This window comes from Panthera tigris, chromosome B3 (assembly GCF_018350195.1).
Source record: "Panthera tigris isolate Pti1 chromosome B3, P.tigris_Pti1_mat1.1, whole genome shotgun sequence".
In the NCBI taxonomy this organism is placed as follows: domain Eukaryota; kingdom Metazoa; phylum Chordata; class Mammalia; order Carnivora; family Felidae; genus Panthera; species Panthera tigris.
In genome coordinates this window covers 17,888,303-17,915,779 of record NC_056665.1, presented here as the reverse complement: position 1 = coordinate 17,915,779, position 27,477 = coordinate 17,888,303, and the positions used below count along the sequence as shown (strand labels likewise).

The 27,477-nt window shown below is 39.6% G+C and overlaps 1 protein-coding gene across 5 annotated transcripts in view; it reads right to left on the bottom strand.

Annotated features, from left to right (window-relative positions):
- The window catches only part of LRRC28 (leucine rich repeat containing 28), a 179,646-nt gene that overhangs the window by 20,922 nt on the left and 131,247 nt on the right, over positions 1-27,477 (bottom strand). For all 5 annotated transcript variants that reach the window (XM_042988165.1, XM_042988166.1, XM_042988164.1 and 2 more), the window contains 3 exons: positions 20,127-20,229; positions 2,087-2,262; positions 81-240 (listed from right to left, as the gene is read on the bottom strand). In XM_042988165.1, coding sequence (XP_042844099.1) covers positions 81-240; positions 2,087-2,262; positions 20,127-20,229 — 439 coding nt within the window. The remainder of the gene's footprint in view (positions 1-80; positions 241-2,086; positions 2,263-20,126; positions 20,230-27,477) is intronic.

Sequence of the window (27,477 nt, the reverse complement as noted above, 5' to 3'; positions counted from 1 at the left end):
GCTGACTTAACAATACTTCCCTGCATGGCCTCCACCCCTCTCCCAGGTGTAAGCCCTGGTGCCCACTTAGGCATGATTACCCCTGGTGCAGGCCTGCCATCGGCGTCTCTCTCAAGGGGAAGAGCTTGGGGTAGACAATTGTAAACATGGGCTCACTACACCGGTGACAGTGTCCCAGGGGGCAGTGCAGCAGCTCCAGGAGACTTCTGGGTAACGAGATCGGAGACAGAAAGTTCAAATCTGGAACACAAGAGAAAATCAGGCATGAATACAAAAAAATCAGATTTCCTTACACGGGGCTTGAAATACGTTTCTTTGTTACTCAGTCCACTTGGTTAGTTAAAAAGTATTGCGTGTTGAAAATAACTGTTATCTGATAGGCACTGCATTATTTGGAAATGAAAGATTTTTTTAACTTTTTTTGATACTAAGAGGAAGCCTAAATTTGCTCTTTTAAGAGCAAACAAAAGCTGGCCTGAGGCAGAGGCAAGGAAAGAATAACACCAAATATTCTTTAAGAACAAAGATTAAAAAAAAGGCATTAATTTACCCAGAGAGGGTTTACAAAACGTTCTGTGAGAGACCAAGAAGAAAAAAGGGCTGGCACCAAAGACTAACACTGACTTCCATTAAGTTCTTCCCAAAATCGACTGGGCATTTAGCACTACTCAAGCTAAATTGTATTTACTGAAAGGAATGAAAGCGGGAAGCAAATCAAAGAAAGAAAAATAATGAAACCAAGCTTTTCCCTGTTTCATTAATAAAGCTGTCATTAATAAAGAGGGGGCCTCCTTCTCGGCTGAGCCTGAGTGATACAAAAGCAACGTTGAAAGCAAAACATCCCAGTGGCTCAGACAATCGTGAGCACAAGTGCACACTGATTCCCACCGATGGCAAACATCCAGAAGAAAGAGAAGTGGTCACAATGAGGCAAAACCTAAAAATTACAGACTCGTCTTTGGGAAGGAAATACAAATGATCTTATCATCCTTTAGATCTATCTGGACTTACCAATAACCATTTATAAAAATGGAACTTACCCATAGGTGAATAATTATCAGTTTTCTGTCTAGTATTAAAAACCAACTCAACTTTGTATTAGACATTTCTAGAAGGCTGACTGATGTTAGATGCTTTCGTATGGATTTTTTTTTGAAGCAAAGACAAAACATTTAGCAGTTTGAAAAACTTGAAATGTAGCTTATTTAACATGGCCTACTGCTTTTTCAAAGCGTCTCCGAGACCCACATCACAACACCTCTGAAATCTATGTACCGCCAAATCCTTTCCAAACCAAGAGTTAACATGCTGTGGTGGTAGTGCCGAAGATTCCTGATATTTCCTCCCCTTCAGGTGTATAATTTCTCAGATGTAAGCAGACTGCATGGCAAAAACCCACTCTGCTGGAAGGTACCCAACTTTGCTTTGAGGATAAGACCTTTCATTTTTTTTTTTTTCCCCACAAAAGAAAAGTGTCTCTGCCAGGCTTTTCACTTCCACCAGATACATGTTCCCAAATACCAATTTCCTTCATTTAAACCACATGGTTTACATTAAATTTTCTTTAATCTTTATGTATTTTTGAGAGAGAGAGAGACAGAGTGTGAGCTGGGGGAGGGGCAGAGAAAGAGGGAGACACAGAATCTGAAGCAGGCCCCAGGCTCCGAGCTGTCAGCACAGAGCCCGACACAGGGCTCGAACTCACAAACTGTGAGATCATGACCTGAGCCGAAGTCGGCCGCTTAACCAACTGAGCCACCCAGGTGCCCCTAAACCTCATAGTTTAACTTTTAACCTCTGTCCTTTATGACTGAAGACCATATTTTAGCAAATGCTCCTGTGTCAGTAGGGGGTACTGAAGGGATCACCATTGATAAAATTACAACTTTTTTTTAATTAAAAAAAAGTCCCATTGCACAACAATGTGAATGTACTTCATGTCACTGTACTGGGCATTTAAAACTGGTTAAAACAGTAAATTTGGATCCACCCATAAAAAAAAAAATGGACACCAAAGTAGGCAGCATAAAACATAATTTCCAAGTTCACTGAGTAAGAGGCAGGAAAAGAGAAAAGCCCCGTGTACCTTTAAGGAAAGTATGGTATGTGTGATGTAGACTCCTCATGGCCAGCTCTTGCAGAGGCAGGACGCGATCATTCTCTGTCCCTATGGCCTTCACCTCAGCAGGGAGGAAGACGGTTAGTTGCCCCGATGAAAAGGAAAGCAGCTTCACCTCAGAAACTTGAATAGGAGCACCACAGCTGCAGAAAGACACATTCACAGTAGTATTAGCAAAAAAGGAAAAGAATATATATGCCAATAAAAATGTGTTAATCAAAATATACATTTAAAATCTTAAGACGCTGCTGAATTGCCAGAATTCTTTTCAAAGTGAACAGATGCTATCCTGGGTTCCTTAATAAAGCCTGGCACAGAAATGTAAACTCATCAGTTGGAACTCAGCTATAGCACTGCTGAGGGCCAGTTACTTCCAGCAAGGACAAACTTTGAAGGAACTTCCCTTCCCAAGACCGCCACAATTTTCTTTGGAAGCTCGATTTATCCTCATTTGATTACCCTTTCCAAGTGCATGTTCACTGAAATTTTCAAAATTAAAAGGAAAAAAGAGTACTCTGTTGAGTTATCGTATTTTGGTTTCACAGCATTTTTGTGTGGGAGAAGAAACCCTACAAAGCAGATTGATTTCTGATGGATCCTTCCATAAACTTGTGGGGGAAAATATTCACAGCGAAGCCTCGTGAATACACGAAGTTATGCCTTATCCCCTGTAGCCACCAGAAGGCAGAGGTGGCTTTGTTCCTGTGGTTGCCAGGTTGCCAAATCTAAGGAGTCTGACCTTATCTGACCTCCAGGTTACCTAAGTCTCAAGACTTTTCATTGTCAAGACTAATGACAAACAGGTACCAACAAATCTTGGCTCTCCAGATACAACAGGAGATAGTATCTCTGTCCTCAACTAGAAACAGGCAATGGGAAGGCACAGGCATGGGCTGCAGAAGCCCGTGGCTCATATGTTTGAAGTTCCTGCACTTGCTCATTCCTCCCACCAGAAAACGTCTCCAGAGCATCGGTCCTACACCAAAGATACTCAAAACAACAAAAACCAAACCAACCAAACCAAACCAAGATGACTCCTTCCCTTGGAAAATGTAATAATTACAGTATAATTGTTCTAATGTTTGTTCAGAGAAGACAGAATGACCACCTGTTCAGGGAATTAGGGAAGATTTTACAGAGGAGACAATATTGGACTCAACTGATTTCACTCAACCAATTTCTCCACCCGGCTCAAGGAAAGAACCTCAGAAGGCCACTCTGGGAACCCCTGACTGGGAAAAACCCATATCCTAAATGGAACCGGTATTTCAAATTCGAACATTATTGTTTGGTTTTGCCTATTTGAACAGACACCTTCTGTGTCTGGCTCCATTTGTCAACATTCTATTTCTGGGATTCATCCATGTTGTCGCATGAACTATAGTTTATTCATTTTCACTGCTGTGTAGTAATGATAAACATTTGGACTGTTTCCAATGATGGGCTATTATGAACATTTTTGTGGATATTTGATACATATGAGCATGAAATCCAGTTAGGTACACATGTAAGATCAGAAGTGGGCCTTACTATCGTGAGCAGAGACAGACAGTGAAAAGGTAAATCTATAATAAAACAGAGCGAGAGGGGAGTGAGAGCTGTATTAATCAAAATAAGTCTTTCTGAGGAGGTGACACTTGAGCACAGACCTGACTGAAGAGAACAGTTTAATCAGGGAAGAGGAAATCAGTCACAGGATGGCAGGCACCTTAAATTGAGGACAAGGAACTAAGAGTTCAGGGAGTCCAAAGCAGCTAGAGTTTGCAGGACAGAGAACCTCAGAGGAGAGAGATGCACAAAGAGGGAGTTCTGGAGATCTGCAGAAGGCCCCCATAAGTATTCAGATGAGTAATGATCAGCCCAGGCATGTGAGGAAACTATCCGACGCTGGAGAAAGAACCAGCTGAAGATATTAAAGGTAACAGTGCCCACCGCTCATACAGGGTTGAAAACAGTGTTTGTTCTTATCAGACTTGAACCTCATAATTCATGATGCATTAGGTAGAGTGCATGTAAGGGTCTTATCTCAGTAGTGCAGAATAACTAACACTAGACGGAACATTATTCCATTCCCATCTAACAAATCCTAAAAGCCATATCTGAAAAGATAAAACTGTTTCCAATTAACTTAGTTGTGTCATATACCAAGAATAGTTGTATGAATACAAAAATACCCAGCACTCAATGTGGTAAAATTCACACTGTCCAGCATCCAGTAAAATATTACCAGGCTTTCCAGTAAGTGAGAAAACATGACCTATAATGAGAAAAATCATGTAAGTGAAATCAACCAAGAACTGACAGATGTTAGAATTGGCAGCAAAGGTTATTATAATAACAATTATAATTACTGCCTGGAATAACATGTTACACACAGAGCTCTCACCCAAGAAACTGGAAATAAAAGAGCAAATGAAACCTTAACAGAAAAAAGAAATAATAAAGAGCATCAAGAAAATCAATGACATAGAGAATGGGATGATAATAAAGAAAAATCAATTAAAGGCTAGAACTTCGAAAAGATTAATAAAATTGAAAAATTTCTAACTAGACTAACCAGAGAGAAGACACAAATTACCAATATCAGGAATAAGAAAGGAGACATTGCCCAACTTCTACAGATAATAAAAAGGCAATAAGCAACTTTATGCTAATACAAAGTCCTTGAAGGATAAAAATTAGAAAGCTCACTCAAGAAATAGGTAAGTTGAACAGCCCTATATTTAAAGAAGTTGAATTTTAGTTAAAAGGTTGGAATACTTCTCAACTCATTCTATGAAGCCAGCATTATCCTGATACAAAAACCAGACAAACACACTTCAAGAGAAAAAAACAAAGCAAAGCAAAACAAAACAAAACAAAACAAAACAAAACCCAGCATCACTCTTGAACATAGTTGGAAAAAGTCTAGACAAGATTTTAGCAAAGTGAATTCAACAATGTATCAAGCTACTATGACCAAATGAGGTTTATCTTACTAATTAAGATTGCACTAATATGAGAAAATCAATGTAAATCACTATACTAAAACTTAAAAGAAAAATAACCATAAAGTCATTTCAATAGATACAGAAAAATTGTCTAACAAAATCCAACACCCATTCCAGGGAGAAAAGAAAAAAAAAAACCCTCTTAGCAAATTAGGAATAGAAGGGAGTTTATTCATCTGATAAAAGCTATCTATGACAAAACAACAATTAATATTATACTTGGTGAAAGACTGTTTTCCCAATAAGTTCAGCAAGACAAACATATTTGTTCTCTACTTCTATTTAACATTGTACAGAGCTTACAGCCAGTGTAATAAAGCAAGAAAAAGAAATAAAGGGCAACTAGATTCTTTTTAAGGAAGAAGTAAAACTGCCTTTCCTCCCCAAAGACATTACTGTGTATGTAGAAAGTCCAAAAGAACCTACACACACCAAAACAACAACCAAAAAAAAACCACCAAAAAACAAAACAACAACAATTAACAACAAAACTACTGGAACTATGAAGTGAGCTTAGCAAGTTTGGAGGATACAAGATCAATATACAAAATTATTTGTACTCTATATGGTAGCAATAATCATTGGAAATTGAAAAAGATTTAAATATCATACATGATAGAATGAAAAATATGAAATATTTAGGGATAAATTTGACAAAAGATATCCATGACCTGTACACTGAAAAGTACAAAATACTGCTGAGAAATGAAGATATTTATTGTGATCATAGTTTTAAAGGCTCAAAACTGCTAAGATATTAATTCTCCTCAAATTGATCTATAATTTAATACAATCAAAATCACAGCAGGTTTTCTTTTTAAATATATGTTGAAATTCTGGTTCTAAAGTTTATGTAGAAACGCTGAACAATTAGAATAATCTAACAATTTGGAAGATAAATTTGGAGGACTAACACTACCTAATTTTAAGACTTACAGTAAAATTATGGTAATCAAGACAATATGGTGTTGTTGTCAAACAGACTAATAGATCAATGGAGCAAGGAGAGTTTCTAAAAATAGACCCATACATATAAGGACAACTAATTTTCAACAAAGGTACAGTGGAGAAAGGAAAGTACTTTTAACAGATGGTGTGGGAATAACTGTATATCCACATGCAAAAAAAAAAAAAAAAAAAGGAACTTTAGCCATACTTGTACCATATACAAAAATTAATTCAAAATGAATCACAGACCAAAATGTAAACATAAACCTTAAAAATTCCAGGAGACAATCGAGGAGAAAACCGTTGTGATCTGGGTTACACCAAAAGCAAGATCCACAAAGGGACACATTGATACAATGGACTACATCAAAATAAAAAATGTCTGCTCTTTAAAAGGCCTCGTTAAGACAATGAAGAGACAAGCCATGGACTGGGAGAAAATACTTGCAAAGTATACAGAAGATAAAAGATTTGTATCCAGAATCTATAAAGAACTTTCAAAACTCAATGAAAACACAAATATCCAAAAAAACAATGGGGAAAAGATGTACATAGACACTATGTCAAAGCAGATATAAGAATGGCAAATAACACAAGCAAAGATGTACACTCTTACTGGAAAAATGCAATTTAAAAATATAATGAAATATCACTGCAGAACAATTAGGGTGGATAAATTTAAAAGGCTGACTATTCCCAAAGTGGCAAAAATAGGGAAGAACTGAAAATCTCTTATATTGCAGGTGGGAATGTAAAATGGCGCAGTTATTTTTTGAAAGTTTGTCAGTTCCCTAAAAAATTAAGGATATATATGGTCCAGGCTCTCCTCTCCTAGATATTTATCCAAGTAAATTTAAGTCTAGGACCATTAAAAGGCAGTTAACATATGTCCATAGCAGCTTTATTTGTAAAAAAGTCAAACACTAGAACCAACACATATGTGCATTAACAAGTAAACAGAAACAATCTGTGGTATATCCATAGAATGGAATTCTATACAACAATAAAACAGAATGAACTACTGATACACACTACATCATGAATAAATCTCCAAATCCTTATGCTGAGTGAAAGGAGCCAGACCAAAACAGAGTGTACACTATTTAACTCATTCATATAAAACTCTAGAAAATACAAATTAGTGTATAATAACAGAACACAGATCAGTGGTTGTCTGGAGACAGGATGAGGGCAGGAAGGAATGACTATCAAGGGGCATGAGAAAACTTAGGGATGGATATGTTTATGATCTTAATTGTACAGATGGTTTCAGGAGGTGTGTGTGTGTGTGTGTGTGTGTGTGTGTGTGTGTGTGTGAGATATACAGACTAGGAGAAGCAAAGCAAAATAAATACAAAGTATGGATAGGATACTGAAAAACATAAGAACTGAAATTGATCAAAAGGAAACAAAACATAGAAAGTATAAATAAAAACAAAACCTGGTTCTTTCAAATAAAAAATGTACCTGGCATGTATTGATCAAAGGAAAAAGACAGCAGAGAAATTTGCTGGCGAGTGTGGGTTTCAGCTGGACAGTGAAGGCTGCTGAGGTGTTACTGGGCATCCTTTTGCTGGTTGCTGCACAGAAAACAGCACCCTGGAAGCGGGAAGGAAACCCCTGTTCTGACCTTGCACTATCTCTCTAGGGCCCTCTATTGAGAAAGCCTCATATAAACCAACGACAAAGGAAAAAATTCTACAAGGGTCAGTCCCAAGGAAAAGGGTAGATCTGGAACTGAGAAGCAATAAACTGATAAAAGGCACACGTACTTGCGTCCTCTCCACAGGGAGATAATGCAATTTGAGGCCTAGCATAATGTCACAGTTCCTTATATACTGCATCTGGCAGGCACTCAAAACTAACTAGGTACAATATAGATAAAACTGTCTAAAATAAAATCAAGAGAAACATTTAAAAAAAGAATTTTAAAAAAGATGTAAGGTTATGGAATTATCACATACAAACTTTACAGTAACCATATTCTTAATATGTCTAAGGAGCGCCCTAAGATTGAGAATTTCAATGGGAGCTAGAACACATGTGGTGTTAGACTATGAAGAAATCTGGGGCACCTGGATGGCTACATTGGTTGAGTGTCCAACTCTTGATTTTGGCTCAGGTCATGATCTCACAGTTTGTGAGATCGAGTCCCGTGTGGAGTTCTGTGCCGACAGCATGGAGCCTGCTTGGGATTCTCCCTCTCTCTCTCTCTGCTCCTCCTCCGCTTGCATCCTTTCTCTCTCTCTCATAAAATAAATAAACATGAAAAAAAATCCCTCTCTCAAAATAAATAAATAAACATGAAAAAAAAAAAAAAGAAATCTGAGAGAACAGTATTCCAGATAGAGGAAAAACAGGTGCAAAGAGGCAGGAGTCTGGTGTGCTCAAGAGAAAGGGAGGAGCAAAAATGGCTAAGTGGACGTTAGAAGGGAGAGAGTGATAGGAGAAGAATTCACAGGTGTAACCTAGAAGACAAGTCATGTACATGTTCACAGGTCACTTCCAAGGCTCTGGCTTTTATGCTAAGTATCAGGAATGCCAAGAGTGATGACTGAGTACAGGCAAAACGGGATCTGTGTTTTGACTTGGCTAGGATCACCAGACACTATGTACAGAATAGACTAATGGAGGCTGAGACAGAAGTAGGAAGGCTACTGTTATAATCCAGGTGGGAGATGATGGTAATTTAGGTCAAAGTGACAGAAAGAAGTAGTAAGAAGTGACAAGAGCCTGAATATATGTTTGAATGTACAACCAACAGGCTATGTGATGAGTTGGTTGTGGGATGTGAGAGAAAGCAAAATCAAAGACCCCAAAGCTTTTGGGCAGAGTAACTGGAGGAATGAAGTTTCTATCGACTGAGACGTAGCAGACTGTGGAAGACTGAGTTGAGAGATAAGGGAATTAGGAGTTTGATTATAGATACGTTAACATTTAATTGTACACATCTACGCGGAAATGCCAACTGGATGCTGTTGGATATAAGAGTCAGGCAAGTGGTCCAGGCTGAATGAAGCCTTCTTTATTTGGGAATCATGCATGAATAATATTTAAAGCATAATTGTGATGGCATGAAATAACTGGCAATGCTTCTTATTGGGAGTGCTTTTAGCACTTAGTGGGGGCACAAGTTCTTAACTGTTTAGAACTTTCGTGTGCATTGCAAGACATTTAGCATCCTAACACATGTCAGTAGGGACCCCAGGCTTAAAGCCGACTCCCTCCCCAACTTACACACATTTCCAAACACCCTGGAGTGGAGCATTACTGTTCCTGATTGAGAATCACTGACCTAGAGAATAGGTACAGATGGAGGAGATTTTGAGTCCTGATCTCAGTATATAGTGAACAGGGGAATACATTTTAGTCTTTACTAAAAATGCACCACGGCCACTCCTGCCTACAGGCCACACCGGGCCTGAAAATTTCCACATCCTGTCACTCCAAATACAAATCTTACTCATCATCCCAAATCCAATTCCTTTATAAACTCTTCTCTGATATCCTCTCTTGCCAATGATCTACCACAATGTTTGAAGTTTCTATTACACATTTTCTAACTGTATTATAGGTGTTCTGCTGCTGTTCATTCGTGTTCAAGGTTTCTCTTCTATCTAGCAGTTTCCATACTGATAGCTAAGCAGTTCCAAATACAGATCCGTTGTTTTGAGTCATCACACATAGATAAAGAAGTCTGAAAGAGAAAAGATAAAAAGGAAATGGGAAAAAGAACACTGAGTCATCCATATGGTGCGAGAAAAATAACTTGGGGGTGCTCACTGGGGTCCATCACAAGTCTCAGGGTCAGGAGATGTGCTAGCAACCTAAGAAGCATTAGAAATATCTGTATTTGGTTACCCAGCAGGATGGCCACATTTAGGGAAATGAATATACAGGAAAATGACAGTAATCTGTCAAACGGGATTTTGGAAAAGGTCTTATTTATGTATTAAATTAAATGTATCTTGAGTCGTGTGTGTTGGGGGCAGGGGTGGGTACTATGAGGTGCTACAACATATACCAGTTAATTCTGTTAAAACAACCGACAAGCCACAGACTGGTGGGAAATATGTGCAAATCACATATTTGATGAAAGACATGTATTCAGAATATATAAAGAACTCTCAAGAAAGTCAATAATTTAAAACAATCCAATTTTTTAAAAATGACTGAAAGATTGGAACATGCTTTACCAAAGAAGATATATGGACAGAAATAAGCATATGAAAAGATGTTCAACCTCAGTAGTCACTAGGGAAATACAAATTAAAATGAGGTATCATTACTTATTAGCATGTCTGAAAGGGGAAAAACAAACCGACAAGAACTCTTATAAGTTGCTCACGGAAGTACAAAATGGCACAGCCATTTTGGAAAACAGTTCAGTTTTTTATAAAGTTAAACATACACTTAACCATATGACCCAGCAAATGCATTCTCAGGTATCCTACCCAAGTGAAATGAAAATTTACGTTCACACAAAACCCTATATACGAATGTTTATAAAAGCTTATATTATTCCATTTGCATGACATTCTGGAAAGGGTAAAGTATAGGGACGCAAAACAGACCATGGTTTCCAGGGGCTGGAGTGGGCAGGCAGAGGTTCATTTCCAAGGGACACGGGAAGACATTTTTGAGGTGAATGAACTATTCTGTATCCTGATTATAGTTGTGGCTTTATGACTGCATATATTTGTTAAAATTCACAGGAATGTACACTAAAAGGTGACTGTTACTGTATGCAAATTATACCTTATTAAAACAAACAAAACCCAAACGGTCTTATGCTGGTGAAGCATGGTCCTGGAGCCCTGTGCTCTGTTAGTCATTAGCCTTTTGTTGTGGATTATGAGATCTCAGGGGAGAAGCAGACCTGGCAGCTGGGGAACTCAGGGAACTTCACCCAATAGCTCTTCACCAACTTGGGTAGAAATACTTCAATACCGTCAATAATTTCACAGCTGGTATGGGTGCACTCGTGCAAACCAGCTATACACTCGCCTGTCAAATAGTGTCAGAGTTTATATGAAAGTTTTCGCAACATCTGCCTTTGCTATTTACTTTGCCTTTATCCCTCTGGCTTTCAAAAACCTCTGTTCACCCCATGTGATCACATAAGCACCAGAGTCTGTAGCAGCACACCTGTGGGTTGGTAGGAGAATTTCGCGGGTTAGAAAGATATTACCCTGATGAAGCATTCTGTGAAGTTGAGGACATGAATCTAAAGTTTATTTTATAATCATTGCTTCTTTCCTAATACAGACAAAATTAACATGAGAAGACCATATCCAAAATGCTATTATGCAGTATGGCCACTAAGTCTGGAAGCACAGGCAAACCCACAATAAATGATTCTTTTGATGATATACTACATGTAGCGTGATGATTAAATTTTTTGTATTAAGTTGGCTAGGCCATGGTAGCCAGATATTTGCTCCAACACTAGACCAGATGTTTCTGTGAAGGTATTTTTTGGATGAGATGAACATTTAAATCGGTAGACTTGGAATAAAGCTGATCACTCTCCGTGATGTGGGTGGGCCTCATCTAATCAGCTGCAGGCCTTAGGAGAGAAAGACTGAGGTCCCCTTCCAGACTGCCGTCAGACTCAAGCTGTCACATCAACTCCTCCTTGGGTGTCCAGCCAGCCCTGGAGCTTTCTGACTTGCCAGCCCCCACAATCATATGAGCCAATTCCTCAAAACAAATCAATCTCCCTCTCCCCTTCACCCCCACACACTTCCTATTGGTTCTGTTGCTGTGGAGAACCCTGGCTAATACACAAGGTAAAATAATATGATTTGCTTCCAAACTTTACAGCTACACTGTAGTATGAGAACCCTGGGCAGAACCATTAAACAATGCAAATGCAGAGTAAAAAACAAGCAAGTCATTTGTGAATTATTTACTTCACGCTCTTATTGCCTTAACAGCTGCTGCTTCTTAATACAATTGTGCATGAGCTATACATGGACACTGCCCAAAGAATTTAACAATACAGAGTAACAAATAAAGGTGTAGAAAACTGAAAGCCAGATTTTTCCTAATGCTTTCCTCATCTCCCATAATTAAAAAGACAAGTATCTGAATGAAACTGCTGAAAAGGCTCACATTAACAAGTAAGTGGATCCTCATTTTATATGGAATCTAATTTCCCTTGGACAATTCTTTTAGCATAAGTTCCTACTCTTCACCACTGGATATAAAAAGCTAATTAAATTCATTTTATGACACGTCTATTAAATGCCTTCTCTGCTTCATGCTGGAGACAAGCTGCCGCTATGAAGAATGCAGGCAGGGGTGCCTGGGTGGCTCAGTTGGTTAAGCATCACACTCTTGATTTTGGCTCAGGTCATGATGTCACGGGTTCATGAGTTCGAACCCCGCGTCATGCTCTGTGCTGACAGCACAAAAACTGCTTGGGAATTCTCTGCCTCCCCCTCTCTCTACCTCTACCGCACTCGTGCACACATGCACTCTAAGAAAATAAATAAACATAAAACATTAAAAAAAAACAATGCAAGCTATAAGGGATGAGATTACATGAGTTAGGGGACCTTTCTGCTGGGGATGGCCAACCTCCCTTGATCTCATCAGATATGAAATAGCCTACACCCCTATTACATGAAATGATGCAGGAACAAGAAAGGTATTTTCCGTCTCTGCTCTCAAGGAGCTAGCAGAGGGGCTTAAACATACAGAGGTGACTCTAGACCAAAGTTGGAGGCAGTGTGCACAGTGCAGAGGTTACGCGTATGGACAATGAAGCAGATGATAACTCTATACCACCTGGCTTTGTGACCTGGGGCAGTTTACTTAATCTCTCTGAGCTCCAGTTTCTTCATTTCTAAAATGGGGCAAACATCGCAAGGGATGCTGGGAAGATGATGTGCAAGACGCAGATAAAATCAGCGAGCACACTTCCTTGGCACACAAAACAGGTAAAGCAATGTTTATAGCTGTTCTTGTTTCCTATTCTTACAATAAGTGATTCTTTTGGTAGCATACCACAATACACAGTGCGATGGTAGAATTTCTGAATCAAAACGTCAGTCTAGATGTTGCCGTGAAGGAATCTATTGTTCCAAATTAATATTAGCACCATGATATTCCAGGGAAAGGGAACAGGGATTCAGCTCTGTGAATGTGCAGGGCGCACAGGGTTAAACACACAGTTCCCTCCGGCCAGAATGTCTGGCCCATGGAAGAGAATGGCAAGTGGGAGAGCAGGCTGGAAAGCTAGTGTTGCACATCTCAATAAGAAGTGGTTACGGAGGCACCTGGGTGGGTGGCTCAGTCAGCTGAGTGTCCAACTCTTGGTTTGGGTTCAGATCACGATCTCACGATTCATGGGACTGAGCTCCATGGTGGGTTCTGCGCTGACAGCGCGGAGCCTGCTTGGGATTCTTTCTCATCCACTCTCTCTGCCCCTTCTCTGCTTTCTCTCTCGCAAAACAAATAAATACACTTAAAAAAAAAAAGGAGGTGATTATGAAATGAATTGCCAGTAAGGAGGGACGGGAGCCCCATATATGTCTCAGTTTACAATGAAATAATTATTAGCTGGCAATTATGAAGCCTTGGCATCTTTGATTTCCAACTCAGTAGTTTTTATCACTTTAGATGAAATACCAAGGTGGTTACCAAAAAAAAAAAAATTATGTATCTGAATCCTTAAGTGAGTTATAAAAATGAGTTAAAATCTGTCACAAATGTTAGTACTTTTGGCTTAATTATACAGATAGTTTACAGCAATTATCACACAATTTTCTTTCAACTCAATGTTTTTGGAGCTGCCGTTCAACATTTAACCCTAAATAAGCTATGTGAATGGTGACATCTTTGTGCCACTAAGATTATGTTCCAGAACATGTATGTCATTTAGCACATTAACTTGTGTGCATTGTCACACTTATTTCACCTAACATGTTAAAATAATAAAATTCTCTTACCAAAAGCACCTAAATGATGATCTTGGAATTCCTTAGATAGTACATGATGTCATTTGCACGTTCATTATTGTGGGAACAGCTACTAGATTTACCCTCCCTTTAGCAAAAAAGTTTTTTTTCCCAGCTTAAATTACAGGGAAAGGAAAGGAGAAGTGGAAGGAGAAGGACACACACTGCCACCCAGAGAAAATGGGCCTTGGTCTGAATACAGTCTGCCATTTTGGCAGGGCCTCATTTAAGGCTTAGCTTCGTTCGGTCTGAGAATGCATTTATTATGCTTTTATTCTTGAGAAGTATTTTTGTGCTGGCTGCTAGGCTGACTGTTTTTTTGCTGTTGTCGTTTAGCACTTTTAAAATGTTGTTCTCCTGTTTCCTGGCCTTCGCGGTTTCTGATGAGAAGGTAACATTCTTCTGAATGACTCCTTTGTACGTAATTTGTCATTTTTCTCTGGTTGCTTTCAAGATCTTTTTATCTTTGATTTTTTTTAAATTTAAATTTTAGTTAGTTAACATACAGTCAAATATTGGTTTCAGGAGGAGAATTCAGTGATTCATCACTTATATACAACACCCAGTGCTCATAATAACAAGTGCCTTCCTTAGGATCCATCAGCCATCTAGCCCATCTCCCACTTACCTTCCTCTAACAACCTGCAGTTTGTTCCTTACCATTAAGAGTCTCTTGTGGTTTGTTTCCCTCTCTCTTCTCTTCCCATCCCTTTCCATGTGTTCATTTGTTTCATTTCTTAAATTCCACATGTGAGTGAAATCATATGCTATTTGTCTTTCTCTGACTTACTTCACTTAGCATAATACATTCTAGCTCAATACACCTCATTGCAAACGGCAAGATTTAATTCTTTTCGATGGCTGAGTAATATTCCATTGTATATACATACCACTTCTTCTTTATACATTCATCAGTAGATGGATATTTGGGCTCTCTCCATAGTTTGGCTATTGTTGATAATGCTGCTTTGAACAATGAGGTACATGAACCCCTTGGAATCTGTATCCTTTGGGTAAATACCTAACAGCGCAATTGCTGGATTATAGGATAGTTCTATTTTTAGTTTCTTTTTTTTTTTTTAATGTTCATTTATTTTTGAGAGAGAGAGAAAGAGAGAGAGAGACAATGTGAGCAGGGGAGGGTCAGAGAGAAAGGGAGACACAGAATTTGAAGCAGGCTCCAGGCTCCGAGCACAGAGCCCTACACAGGGCTAAAACCCACAAACTGTGAGATCATGACTTGAGCCTAAGTCGGATGCCCCACTGATTGAGCCACCCAGACACCCCTTGTTTTTAGTTTCTCGGTGACCTCCACACTGTTCTCCAGAGCGGCTGCACCAGTTTACATTCCTACTGACAGTAGAAGAGAGCTCCCCCTTCTCCACATCCTTGCCAACAACACCTGTTGTTTCTTGTGTTGTTAATTTTAGCCATTCTGACAGGTGTGAGGTGTTACCTCATTGTATCTTTGGTTTGCAGTAGCTTTGCCTAGGCATTGTTTTCTTCATAATTTATACTGCTTAGGGTTCGCTGAGCCCATTGAAAATGTGAACTTAGGTCTTGCATCATATTTAGGAAATTTTCAGATGTGATTTCTTCAAACATTTTTGAGGCATTTCTCTTAGTTAAGAGAAAAATGAGGAAAAAATTGTGCCTTCTGGGACACCAATTATACCTCTATCAGGCTTTTCTACATTGTCTGGCAGATCCCTGATGCTGTGTGTTCATTTTTGTTTTCAATCCTTCTTCTCTGTTCCTCACACTGAATGATTTCTATTGTTCTACCTCCCAGCTCACTGCCTCCTCCTGTTACACCCATTCTACTCTTAAGCCCATCCAGTTTTTATTTCAGATATTGTATTTCAACTCTAGAATTTCCATTTGTTTCTTTTGTATAGTTTCTTTTTTTCCCTGGTCTTTTATTCACTGCAAACTTATTTTTCTTTACTTCATTGAGAATAGTTCTTTTAAAATCCTCATCGGCCAACATTTTGGGTCCTCTCAAGCAGGTTGGTCTCTGCTGATTGTCTTTTCCCTTGAGAATAGGTCACATTTTTCCTTAATTATTCAAATGTAATTTTGGGTTGTGTCCTGGACACTGTGAAAGTTATACTGTGAAGATGCTGGATTCTGTTATATTCCTCTAAAACTAGAAAGGAGTGTTAACGTTTTTGTTTTCATAAACAATTAATTACTTTGTTGGAACCAAACTGAAAAGTCTCTCTTTGGTATTTTATCTGTAGCTACACTGTTTTGTGCTTGCCCCAAAGTGTGGTTCAGGTATCTAATATTGCTTGTTATTAGATGGGGAGCAGCCACTACATAAAAATAGACTGTAATATAAAGGCTATTTTTCTAGACTGCTGGGTTAACTCGGAACTCAGAATGCATTTCTCATATAAACAATTCTGTTACCTTAAGTGGTTCTATTAATCAAGTCATTTAACCAACCTGCACCCCAATCCAGCTGTTTTTACAAAAGGAAAAGCAAAGCAGTGGCTCAGTTTTCTTTTCCACATATGATCAGACAACTGAAAAAAATAACTGGTATAGGATAACTTTTACCATTAAGTTCTCTCAAATAGGCAAATGTGCCAATTACCATTCTCCAAAATTCTAATGGGAGGGACTTCTCTTTGTAGGTAAAATACAGAAGAACTGAAGACATTTACTCCTATAGTAACAATCAGAAAGACCCAGACAAAATAAAAACCATACTTTTCCATGAAACTAGCAAAGAGCAGTGGATGCAAGGAAGCTGTGATGGCCAGTCTCCAAGATGGCGCCCACGACCTCCCCTCCTAGTATCTGCTCCCTTAAGAAGTCTCCTCCCCCAGTGAGTAGGAGTTACCTGTGTAATCAATAGGATAAAACAGAAATGACCGTGTGTAACTTCAAGGCTAGGTCACAAGATATTCCCGTGCTCTACACTATCTATCACTCTACCTCTCTTAAGGTATTTATTTTTTGTATTACAGTCATTTTATGTATTAGGATTAACATCCAAGTTATCTTTGTTTTTTCCACAATTCTTAGCACAGGGCTGACCTGCTAGTTACTGATGAATAATTATATGACAAATAAATGAACATCTTATAAGGAGGTGCTAACTTTATTTCCACCAAAGATAACTGTGTGAGACTTCTGAGGTTTCTTGAAACTGTATGACATTTGTTATTTGCTGTATTTATATCTGTTTATAATTTTATATCTGATTCTGTATTTTCCTTCTGCGATATGAATTTTACACATAGATTTTTTTTATATTGTGCCACAAGTCCCCAAAGCTGTGTTCATTCTGCTCTGTTGCTCTAATTCTCTCAGACTCTCTCTCCGTCGGAAGAGGGAATGTAATTGTTTCAGAGATGGTGCGGTACAGCAGAAGCCACTGTGCCCTTCTATTCCAGGCCTGTATCTAAGAAGCAACATGTGAGAGCAGTGGAGAACCAAGCATGTTGAACCTTAGGTTCTCTGCTTGACTATCATCTCCTTAAAGAGAATTAGCACCAAGTCTGATCAATTATTTATTGTTTATTTGGATCCCTGGTTAGATTATATGGTTTTACTCATCACTGTATGGCCATTGTCTGACATATGACCACAGCAGTTGCTCAATAAATATTCACTGAATGAACTAAGTGAACCAAGATCCTTGTTCAGAATCTAGGCCTCAAAAACCCTTTTGCTCTTTATATTAGGTTCACCTCAGATCCTTGTTCTACTCTGCCCTTCCTTCTCCCAGCGCCCCCCCCGCCACTTTGACTTGGAATAGGGGAGTCCCTTTGCATATATTCAACAAGACAGAGAAAGTGAAGGGGGTCCCTTAATTCTGTTGCCAAACCTTCAGTAACCACCATCTATTAGAATTCTGAGTACAGGGTTGCCTGGGTGGTTCAGGTGACCGAGTATCTGACTTCATTCAGCTCACGTCATGATCTCATGGTTCGTGAGTCTGAGCCCCACATGGAGCTCTCTGCTGTCAGCGTGGAGCCTGCTTCAGATCCGCTGTCCCCCTCTCTCTCTCTCTCTGCATTTCCCCTTACACACTCTCTCTCAAAAATAAACATTAAAAAAAAAAAAGAATTCTGAGTACATTTTGCCATAAAATATCATGGAATTTTGGGGGGGTGCAAAATGGGGTTAAATGACTTTTTAATAAGTTGGCTAGGAATATAACCACCTGAATTGATCGTAGTGAGAAATGCATTCTGAGTAAAACCACAGACTAAATATGCCTTTTGGATCACAGTTCATCTGTAAGTGGGACTACCTATACGCCAAAAACTACTAAGATTACAAAACCGATTGTCTGATACTGTCCTCTGAATATTTTTCTTACCACTACTTCCACAGGAAGGTGTTAATAGTAATAATAAAGGTAGACTACTGGCTAATAATTTGCATATTTTGCCCTATTATTTATATTCTCAAAGATTTGGAGCTCTTATAAAATTCACTACTTCTGCTACCAGATACCAAGGTAAACATGAAAAAGTGTCTCCGTATTCAGCACAGTCAATAACATCCATATCTATACACCAAAGTAGAAGGCTCTTTATCTTAAGTAAAAGCTGTTCCTTAATTGTGGTAGAGACTTCTGTGCAGTCTCTGAAGGCTTAGGTGGGGGAAAAACTGCCTTCAGCCTTGGAGCCTGCTTGCATCATTCTGTGTATCTTGGTAAGGGAGGGCATTTTACTTACCACTTGGAAGAATTAGGCTGTATTACAGATCATTTAAGAACTCATTAGGATTAATGACTGAGTAGTATCACAGCTGTCACATAATCAGCTGTCGAAAAATCACCGAGCTAAAAACTCCACCACACATTCTATTATCTCTGCTTCACAGAAGGTTCTGAACTGCATCTCTGGGCTTGTATTTCATCAGCCTACGTGCGCACTTCGAAGCATCATCAAAGGCTCTTCCAAGATAACAAGTGTATAATTTTTCCTAAGGGAAGGCTGTTATTCCTAGGAATGCCCTCTCTGGGGCCATCACTGCTCAGAGCCCATCCTCTGGAGCCAGGCCAACAGGGGAGTGGCTGTTCTCTGTGTACAAGCTTATTGTCATCGTTCTTGCCAGAACTACATATAGTATGAACCAGGTTACGCAGGGTGTCAGGATTACAAGGACAGAGTGAAATATATGGGCTAAGTAGCCTCAAAGATCTCCCAAATATTCTTTGGCTGTTTATGTGAGGAAAGTTAGGCCAGTTAAAAGCAGGTTCTGGTAGCCAAGTTGTCCTATATTAATCCCATACCACTCTAGGAAACATCTTAAGGTGGTTCTGTCTCACTCTTATAGAAGAAGAAGTTGAAGGGCGCCTGGGTGGCTCAGTTGGTTAAGCATCCAACTTTGGCTCAGGTCATGATCTCACGGCTCATGAGTTCAAGTCCCACGTTGGGGCTCAGAGCCCCAACAGCTCAGAGCTTGGAGCTGCTTCAGATTCTGTGTTTCCCTCTCTCTCTCTCTCTCTGACCCTCCCTCACTCACGCTCTGTCTCTCTCTCTTTCTCTCTCTCTCAAAAATAAGTAAAACAAAATAAAGGAAAATAAAAAGCTGAAACTGCTTTTCTAAAAGCCTGACTGAGAAGGAAAGATTATTGCTGCTCTGAAAATAAAAGCCTATCACTTTCCTTGAACTGAAACATCTGTTTTGGTTGCCAGAATCATGATTCGTATTAAGGGACTATTTCAAATGCTGCATTCTAAATATTTCGAAATGGTCAAGTTCTAGATACTAGGGCTATTCCTGGAGTAAAACTGTCACTGCGGTGGAGTGCAGAAGCTTTTAAGTTCATGCTGATTCCTCCAGTTTCAGTGACTGATATTACTGAGTTTTTAATAGTATACATGGATTCGTTTTTGACTGGAAAATAATAAACAACTTGCTTACTAACTGAACTTCAAGTATAATACTGCAAATTGCCCGATATTCTTAGTTTCAAAAGGTGTTTGGTTTAGCATATTAAGGCCAAAGACAAAATCAAACATGATTATCCAAAGTTCACCTATTTCTAAGTTACATCAGGACCAAAAAATGAAATAGAAATGAGCGTGGAAAAGAGTTTAGCTATAGTATAAAATATGAAATCAGCCTTACCCACTGCACCCGACGACTTTATTGTACAGATAGGATGGCAAGCCTTTCAGGTGAATGTTGTTATCCACGTATACGTATTGTAGTTCTCGAGATCGACCTAAATCTGGATTAGAAAGAGAAGAACTGTAATTCCCATAACTATATACTAGCACAATGTGAAATGTAAAATGTAATCCATAATATCAGAATAATTCAAATTTTCTATTCTGGAAGACAAACTGTTATAGATTTCATTGAACTCTGCATATGAAACCAAGCTCACATAGATTATTGTGCATCAGAAAACGTGACTGTATGGGGCACCTGGGTGGCTTAGTTGGTTGAGTGTCTGAATTTGGCTCCAGTCATGATCTCACAGTTCATGAGTTCAAGCCCCCATATTTGGGCTTGCTGCTGTCAGAACAGAGCCTGCTTCAGATCCTGTCTCCCTCTCTCTCTGCCTCTCCCCTGCTCATGCTCTCTCTTTATCAAAAATAAATAAACATTAAAAAAAAAAAAAAAAAAAGAAAACGTGACTGTAGAAAAATTACCTAACCCACCTGGACCTTGATTTCTTGAACTGTAAGATGAGATAAATGTGAATTGAATATTATTAAATTTCCTTCCCACACAGAACTTCTATGACTTTTTATAAACAATTTTAATTTAAGAATAATGTTTGTTGTAGGTCTTCATTCAGTTTCATCTTCCTCCAATGGAAAGTTGGCAGATCAGCCTAGACCAGCTTAGTTCTACCCCTGTATTAACCAGTGTCTCACCTGCCCTGGGCAGAGAGATGGGAACAGCAGAAGTGGGGCAGGGCGAGGGATCAGGCCCTGGCTGGGCTGAAGTCTCTGGAGCTAGGCTGATGTAGGAAAGGAACAAGTGTCCAATGCTGCAGGGGGAGGAAGAAGAAAAGGGAACTCTAAATCTCAGTCCCCTAGTGAGGTATGAAAGCATGGTGGACAAGGCCAGTAAGGATGGGAATGGGCCTTGTTAAAAAGAAAACCACAGGCCCAGAATGGAGTCACTTATGCTCAGCCACGTCACCAAACAGGGGCTTGATACCTAACCTAACTGCAGTTTCAATCCCCCCACCCCCACCCTGGAATGTACCCTTTAACCAGTCAACATGGAATTTCCTGGTCAGCACCAGGAAATTTACTGATAGACCCCATCCGTTCCCCTTAGCGGGGCAATCTTGCCTGAAACAATGCATTCTTTCCTAATAATTTCCTTTTTACTGCTCCCTCTCTGCCTTTAAAGATTTTTTCTTTTCTACAGCCTGACAGAACTCCTTTCTACTTGCTAGATGGAATACTGCCCCGTTATCACTTAAGCCAATTAGATCTTCAAACTGACTCAGTTGAATTTTTGTTATTTAATACTATGTACCGGGAATGGGGGGCCCAAAAAGAGGGGTCTGCAACAGGAACGGGTGTGCCGAAAGAGACAGAATCCAGATGTTTTCCAGAAGCAGCTGGGCAATGGGGGAGCCAAGACCGGAGGGGGGACTCGGTGAAGAGATGAGGCACAGAGTTAACGAAGGCAGTAGAGACACTTCCAAGTGCTAAGGACATCCCTTCCTGCCTACCATGTGCCCAAGAATATTCAACCACCTTCCTTTCCACTCCTAGCACTCACTGGGTGGGGCTCTTTGTCTTCACTGCCACAGAAAGAGTCCTCAGCAGCCTTGCTAACCCTCTACTCCCTGAAGCAAGAGCATCATTTTTGAAAAATTTTCTGGAGTTCTGTTTGTGCAAACAGGCAACAGGCTTCTGAAGTATATCTCTTCCCTGCAGTTCTGCAGTTTGGGAAAGACTGGGGGGACCCATAGAGCTAAATTAGGGTGTTCTTAAGTATATTTACATCTCAAGAGAAAACCCACTTACCCATGAAGGACCTTGCAGGCACTGTGGTAGGCCTTGGGGATAGAGATGAGAGTATGTAGTAATACAGATGAAGACGGACAGGAAAAAAGAGAACTGTCAGTACAATCACTGCCCTAGAAAGTGGCTTATAGAAGCTTTATGGATTCACAGCTGGGTTCTGGACACTCTGTTACAGAAGGCGGGAGGGGTGATAGAAGACTGAGGTAAGAAGGGCTCCTTGTGGCATCGGGTGGGGAAGAGTCCATATTGCCTCCTCCTTCCCACTGCTAGTCCTATCATAATCCCGATAATCCTGTCCGGGACTAGCACTAGAGAAAGACACAAAAAGAGGAAGCAAAGATGGCAGTGCTGGGAGTCAACAAAAGAGGAAGTGGCAACTCTCAGGGAGAAAAAATAACTTCCGGGCTGCTGGCTAGAGATGCCCTTCCCCAGTGTGGTGGCTTAATGATATCTAACAAAAAGAAGAGGCAGAAATGGTATGTGACTGCAGACAGTAAGCCACAGAAGGCATTGTGGCTTCCTCTTTGCTTTCTGCCTTGGATCACTCATTCTGGAGGAAGACAACTTCCTGGTCAGAAGAGACTTCCAGCAGATTTCTGGAAAAGAATTGAGCCCATGGCCAGCAGCCATGCGAGTGAGCCATCTTGGAAGTAGCCCCTCCAAGTCACAGGTCAAGTCTTCACATTACTGCAACCCCAAGGCTATGGAAATGTCCTGTTCCTCCTCAAATCTTGGATATTAATTTCAGCATCCAACAATGGATCTTGGTTTGCAATAATTACTGCACGGTATTTATCTAATGCTATACCATCTTTCTGTCTACATTTATTAAGTGCAATTTGATAAGGAAGAGCCTTCCCTTCCTTCCCATTTATGTATTTGACTGATTTTTTTCAGTTTATTTATTTATTTAGAGGGAGACAGAAATAGCACAAGTGGAGGAGGGGCAGAGAGAGAGGGAGAGGGGGAGAGGCAGAGAGAGAGAGAGAGAGAGAGAGAGAGAGAGAGAGAGAGAGAGAGAAAATACCAAGCAGGCTCCGCACTACCAGCACAGAGCCCAATATGGGGCTTGAACCCAAGAAGCTGTGAGATCATGACCTGAGCTGAAACCAAGAGTCAGATGCTTAGCCAGACTGAGCCACTCAGTTGCCCCTATCTGACTGATTTTGATATCAGTATGGATTCATGGATATTTATTTTATCATAAGGATTAAAATCCCAATACTATTATGATTTTGTATTGGTCAAAATGTTCCAGCTTTGGCAATTAGGAGCAGCTTAAAGTTGGCTCATAGGCTCTTCTAACAAGTTTTCATCCTTTTTAAAAAAATTTTTTTAATGTTTACTCATTTTTTTGAGAGACAGAGTGAGCAGGGCAGAGGCACAGAGAGAGAGAGAGAGAGAGAGAGAGAGAGAGAGAGAGAGAGAGAATCCGAAGCAGGCTCCAGGCTCTGAGCTGTCAGCAGTGGGGCTGACGTGGGGCTCAAACCCACAAACCCTGAGATCATGACCTGAGCTGAAGTTGGACGTTTAACCAACTGAGCCACCCAGGCCCCCAGGTTTTCATCCTTTTTTGAGCACTTCCTTACTTTCTGGCACAAGATGTTCTAAGCTCAGCTTGTATTTTCCTTCCTCTAGCCCAGGAATCAACTACTTCTCCAAGGAGCCTCCACTCCTTTTATTGGGGTACAGTGTTTATAAACCAAGATCTGAGCCACGCATGCTCGGTCCTGTGGGGGGGGTGCCACTGCTTCTAGGATCTCTCAGTGGACAGAGCTATAAAACACATGGATATACGTGAATCCGTGTATACATCTCCACCTGTGTCAAAAGATGGGTAGATTCTTGGTATTTCCCTCCAGAGGGTTCTACCAATTTGCATTCCCTCCAGCAACATACGAAGGCATTGCCTTTCTCACAGTCTTGCCAACTTTTAAAACATGTTATCCTCTTTACAAATTTGTGTCGTTCTGATAGGTGAGAAATATCTCGGCATTGTTTTAATTTGCATTTCTTTAATTATGATTGTGAACATATTTGAAGATGTTTTCAAATATGTCTGAGGGCCATTTTTTTACTTTTGTGTGTGTGTGTGTGTGAATTGTCTGCTCATATTTTACCTGTCTGTTCTTTCAGTTATTAGCCAAGCAAGATGTTCAATGGCATAATAGTGCCCAGTCCCTCAACCTTACCAGGTTGTTATGACAAATTAAAGTAGAAGTAACCTGTGAAATTTAAATCACTACACAATATTTTTTAAGCCTAAGAACATACACTTGCCAAAACAATGTGTCCTGCTACTTTAGTAAATGTGTATACACATATATACTGGTATTAAAGGCTATACATTTAAAGAACACACATGGGAAAAATAGAGAGAGAAATACCAGAATCCACTTGCAATGAAAAAGGCCTCAGCATTATCCAAAAACTTCCTATTCTAGATTCCTTTACTACTTCTCTGACGTGCCTACAAATCTCCCGTCATCACAAATAGACATCTGTAGACTTTAAAGGCATATAGAAAACTCTGGAATTTTTTTTAAAAAGTGAAACTACATTGATAAAGCGCAAAAAGCCCAAGTTTCAGAGCCCCCGTGGGACTCAAAGAAAGATGGTTTACTTGAGCTTATGCAGCAGGAAAGAGTAGAATATACTAATTCATGGAGTGAGAACACAGTCTTGGAGTCCGACAATCTAGGTCAGAATACCGTTCTATTTACTAAGTGAGTGTCCTCAGTTTTCCCTAACCATATAAAGGAGACAATCATGCTGGCTCTTAAGTTCAGTGAGAATTACTAATGAAGTTTCTAAATTATCAAGCAGAACCCTTGTCATACACCTCCAATATATGGCAGTTATTATTATTCTAATTATTAATAGGTGACATATTTGGAAGTGTGGCCCTACAGCAGAAGGCCAATTAAGAGAGAATTCTCCTTGGCATGCAGCAAAAGGCACTAACACTTTTCTATAGTTTAATTGTACAGAAAAGAGTTGGAGGCAACAGCCTCTAGAGACAGTGATTCATTCTGAGTCAAGGACACAAAATGGGACATGACAGAGGAAGCACCTCTCCCCTCTAATACACCCAAAAGACCTTGTGCAAAATTAAGTGAGCTCCATGCAAAGATCATAACACACACTTAAATAAAAGCTGATACTTGCTGCTTCTTACATGCTTTCCTCTTCTTTCCTATCCTAGTTTTATAGGGGAAAATATGAAGAGTGAATGATTTAAAAATGCTATTTCGTTCAGATTTTTTTTTTGGTAATGTTTATTATTGATTTTATTGAGGGACAGAGACAGAGTGAGAGTGGGGGTGGGACAGAGAGAGGAGGAGACACAATCCAAAGTAGGCTCCAGGCTCTGAGCTGTCAGCACAGAGCCCGATGCTGGGCTTGAACTCATGAACCGTGAGATCATGACCTGAGCTGAAGTCGGATGCTTAGACTGAGCTACCCAAGTGCCCCACTTTTTGGGTCTCTCATCTTAGGTTTTAAATATTCCAGAAACCTTTTTGTATCTCATGACCCTTTTGGGGAATGTAATTTTTTTATATATGCCCCATAATGGAATGAACTGATTTCCACCGAAGCTCAAAGAAAATATGAATCAGTGGTGTTCAAATCCATCCCACAGTGATAAGCAAAATACCGCACGGACAGGAATACTTGATACAGAATCTTCAACTCTGCATATAACACAACCTTGTAGACAGTAAGAGAGAGCAGCACTGAAATTATGGATGTCGTGGGCCATGGGGTTGGGATAGAGTCTGAATCCTGGCTTTCCACTTTCTAACTGCTCCCGGGCACTAGGAAATGGAACACTCCCTGTGTGTTACCCCCTCTGCAAAATGGAGACAATGATATGTATCCTATCTCACAGGCTTCTACAGCACCAAGCTTGATCCCTTGTGTAAGAACCGGTTCTTGACACGTCTTTGTCTCCTACTTCTCTCCTCTGAATATAAAGGAAAGATCACAAAACGGAGTCCGAGATTATAAAGAGAAGTGGGCAACTCTTGCTTTAGCTGACCCAGCACAGCCTACTGGTGAGGCTGAGACACCTAGACACCTGGTCTGGCAAGGTCACAGGCTGTACGGGCAGAGCTGTGACAGCCTCATGAGAGTATGCTCTTGGCCAAAAACCCTTCTGCTGGCGAAACCCCAAGCACAATGGAATGGCATTTTTAATCATAATGAGGCTGAAATGTAAGTGGTTTCTGCTGAAAAAGCTTTGAAACAGTTCTTCTGTTCTTTAAAGAGAAAAATCTTCACTCAATAACTTTGGAAGAGACCATTCACATACTAGCTAATGAGTTGGTTTGTTTTCTTCCTTCCATTAATTTTAATATACCAATACCTTGCAATAAATACACCAGGTAATAATATTTTTTTAAAGTTCCTGTGCAAAAACTTCCCAGTACATCAACCTTATAAAGCAAGGAAGTTGTCCATATGCATATATGCTAAAGCAACAAAGAACTTTTTCATGTGGCTTTTAAAAATGCAGTACTGTCTAAAATGTTTCCCCTTTTTTCCCAGATGCACAGATCAAAGTATTGTTACTTGGAAATTAGCAAAAGCTAGCAGTCCTGCACAAACTCCAATTCATTCTTTCTTTCTTTCTTTCTTTCTTTCTTTCTTTCTTTCTTTCTTTCTTTCTTTCTTTCCTTTCTTTCTTTCTTTCTTTCTTTCTTTCTTTCTTTCTTTCTTTCTTTCTTTCTTTCTTTCTTTCTTTTTTAACTTCAAGGCTCTGGCATATGCAGTCCACATGGCTGAAGATGGAAGAAAAACCTGCGTATCTCGGTTGCTGCTCCTTTAACTCTACTGTAAAAAGGAAGCACGCGATGACAGCATGGGCCAGAACTGAATAGGAACTGTTTACTGCACACTTACCGGTATGAAACTCATTTATTTTATCAAAAGGTGAATGATGTATCCCCTTCCACAAAAGGATGGGGTAACAGAAACTACAACATCAAAGCAACAGACCTACATAGGTTGTTTGGAATAGTCTATGTCACACCAATCATCATAGTTCCACCAGTCAGATAGATCATTAGTCATAATTACACTTTAGTGGAATTATAAAACGTGGGCTTCTTCACAAGGAATTCAGAGTAATTTACAGCACACTCCAAAATCATCTTTAAAACAAATTTAAAATTTACCTACATGATGCCTTTTATAAAGAGAACTTTTTGACTGCTTTTTCAGAAGAATGACTTTTTTTTTAAGTGTTAGTTTCTTTTTTTTATTAAAGTATAGTTGACAGTGTTAGTTTCTGTAAACATAGGCACACATATCCATTAAATCTTTTACATAATCATATTCTTTGTGATCTATTCAACTTGTACAAAGTAAGATTTCACAGTGAATTATAATAAGATGCTTTATACATAGATTATCAACAACTGTTAAATTAAAAAGATTTTAATGAATTTGAATGACTGAAGGCTTCCTTTGCTGTT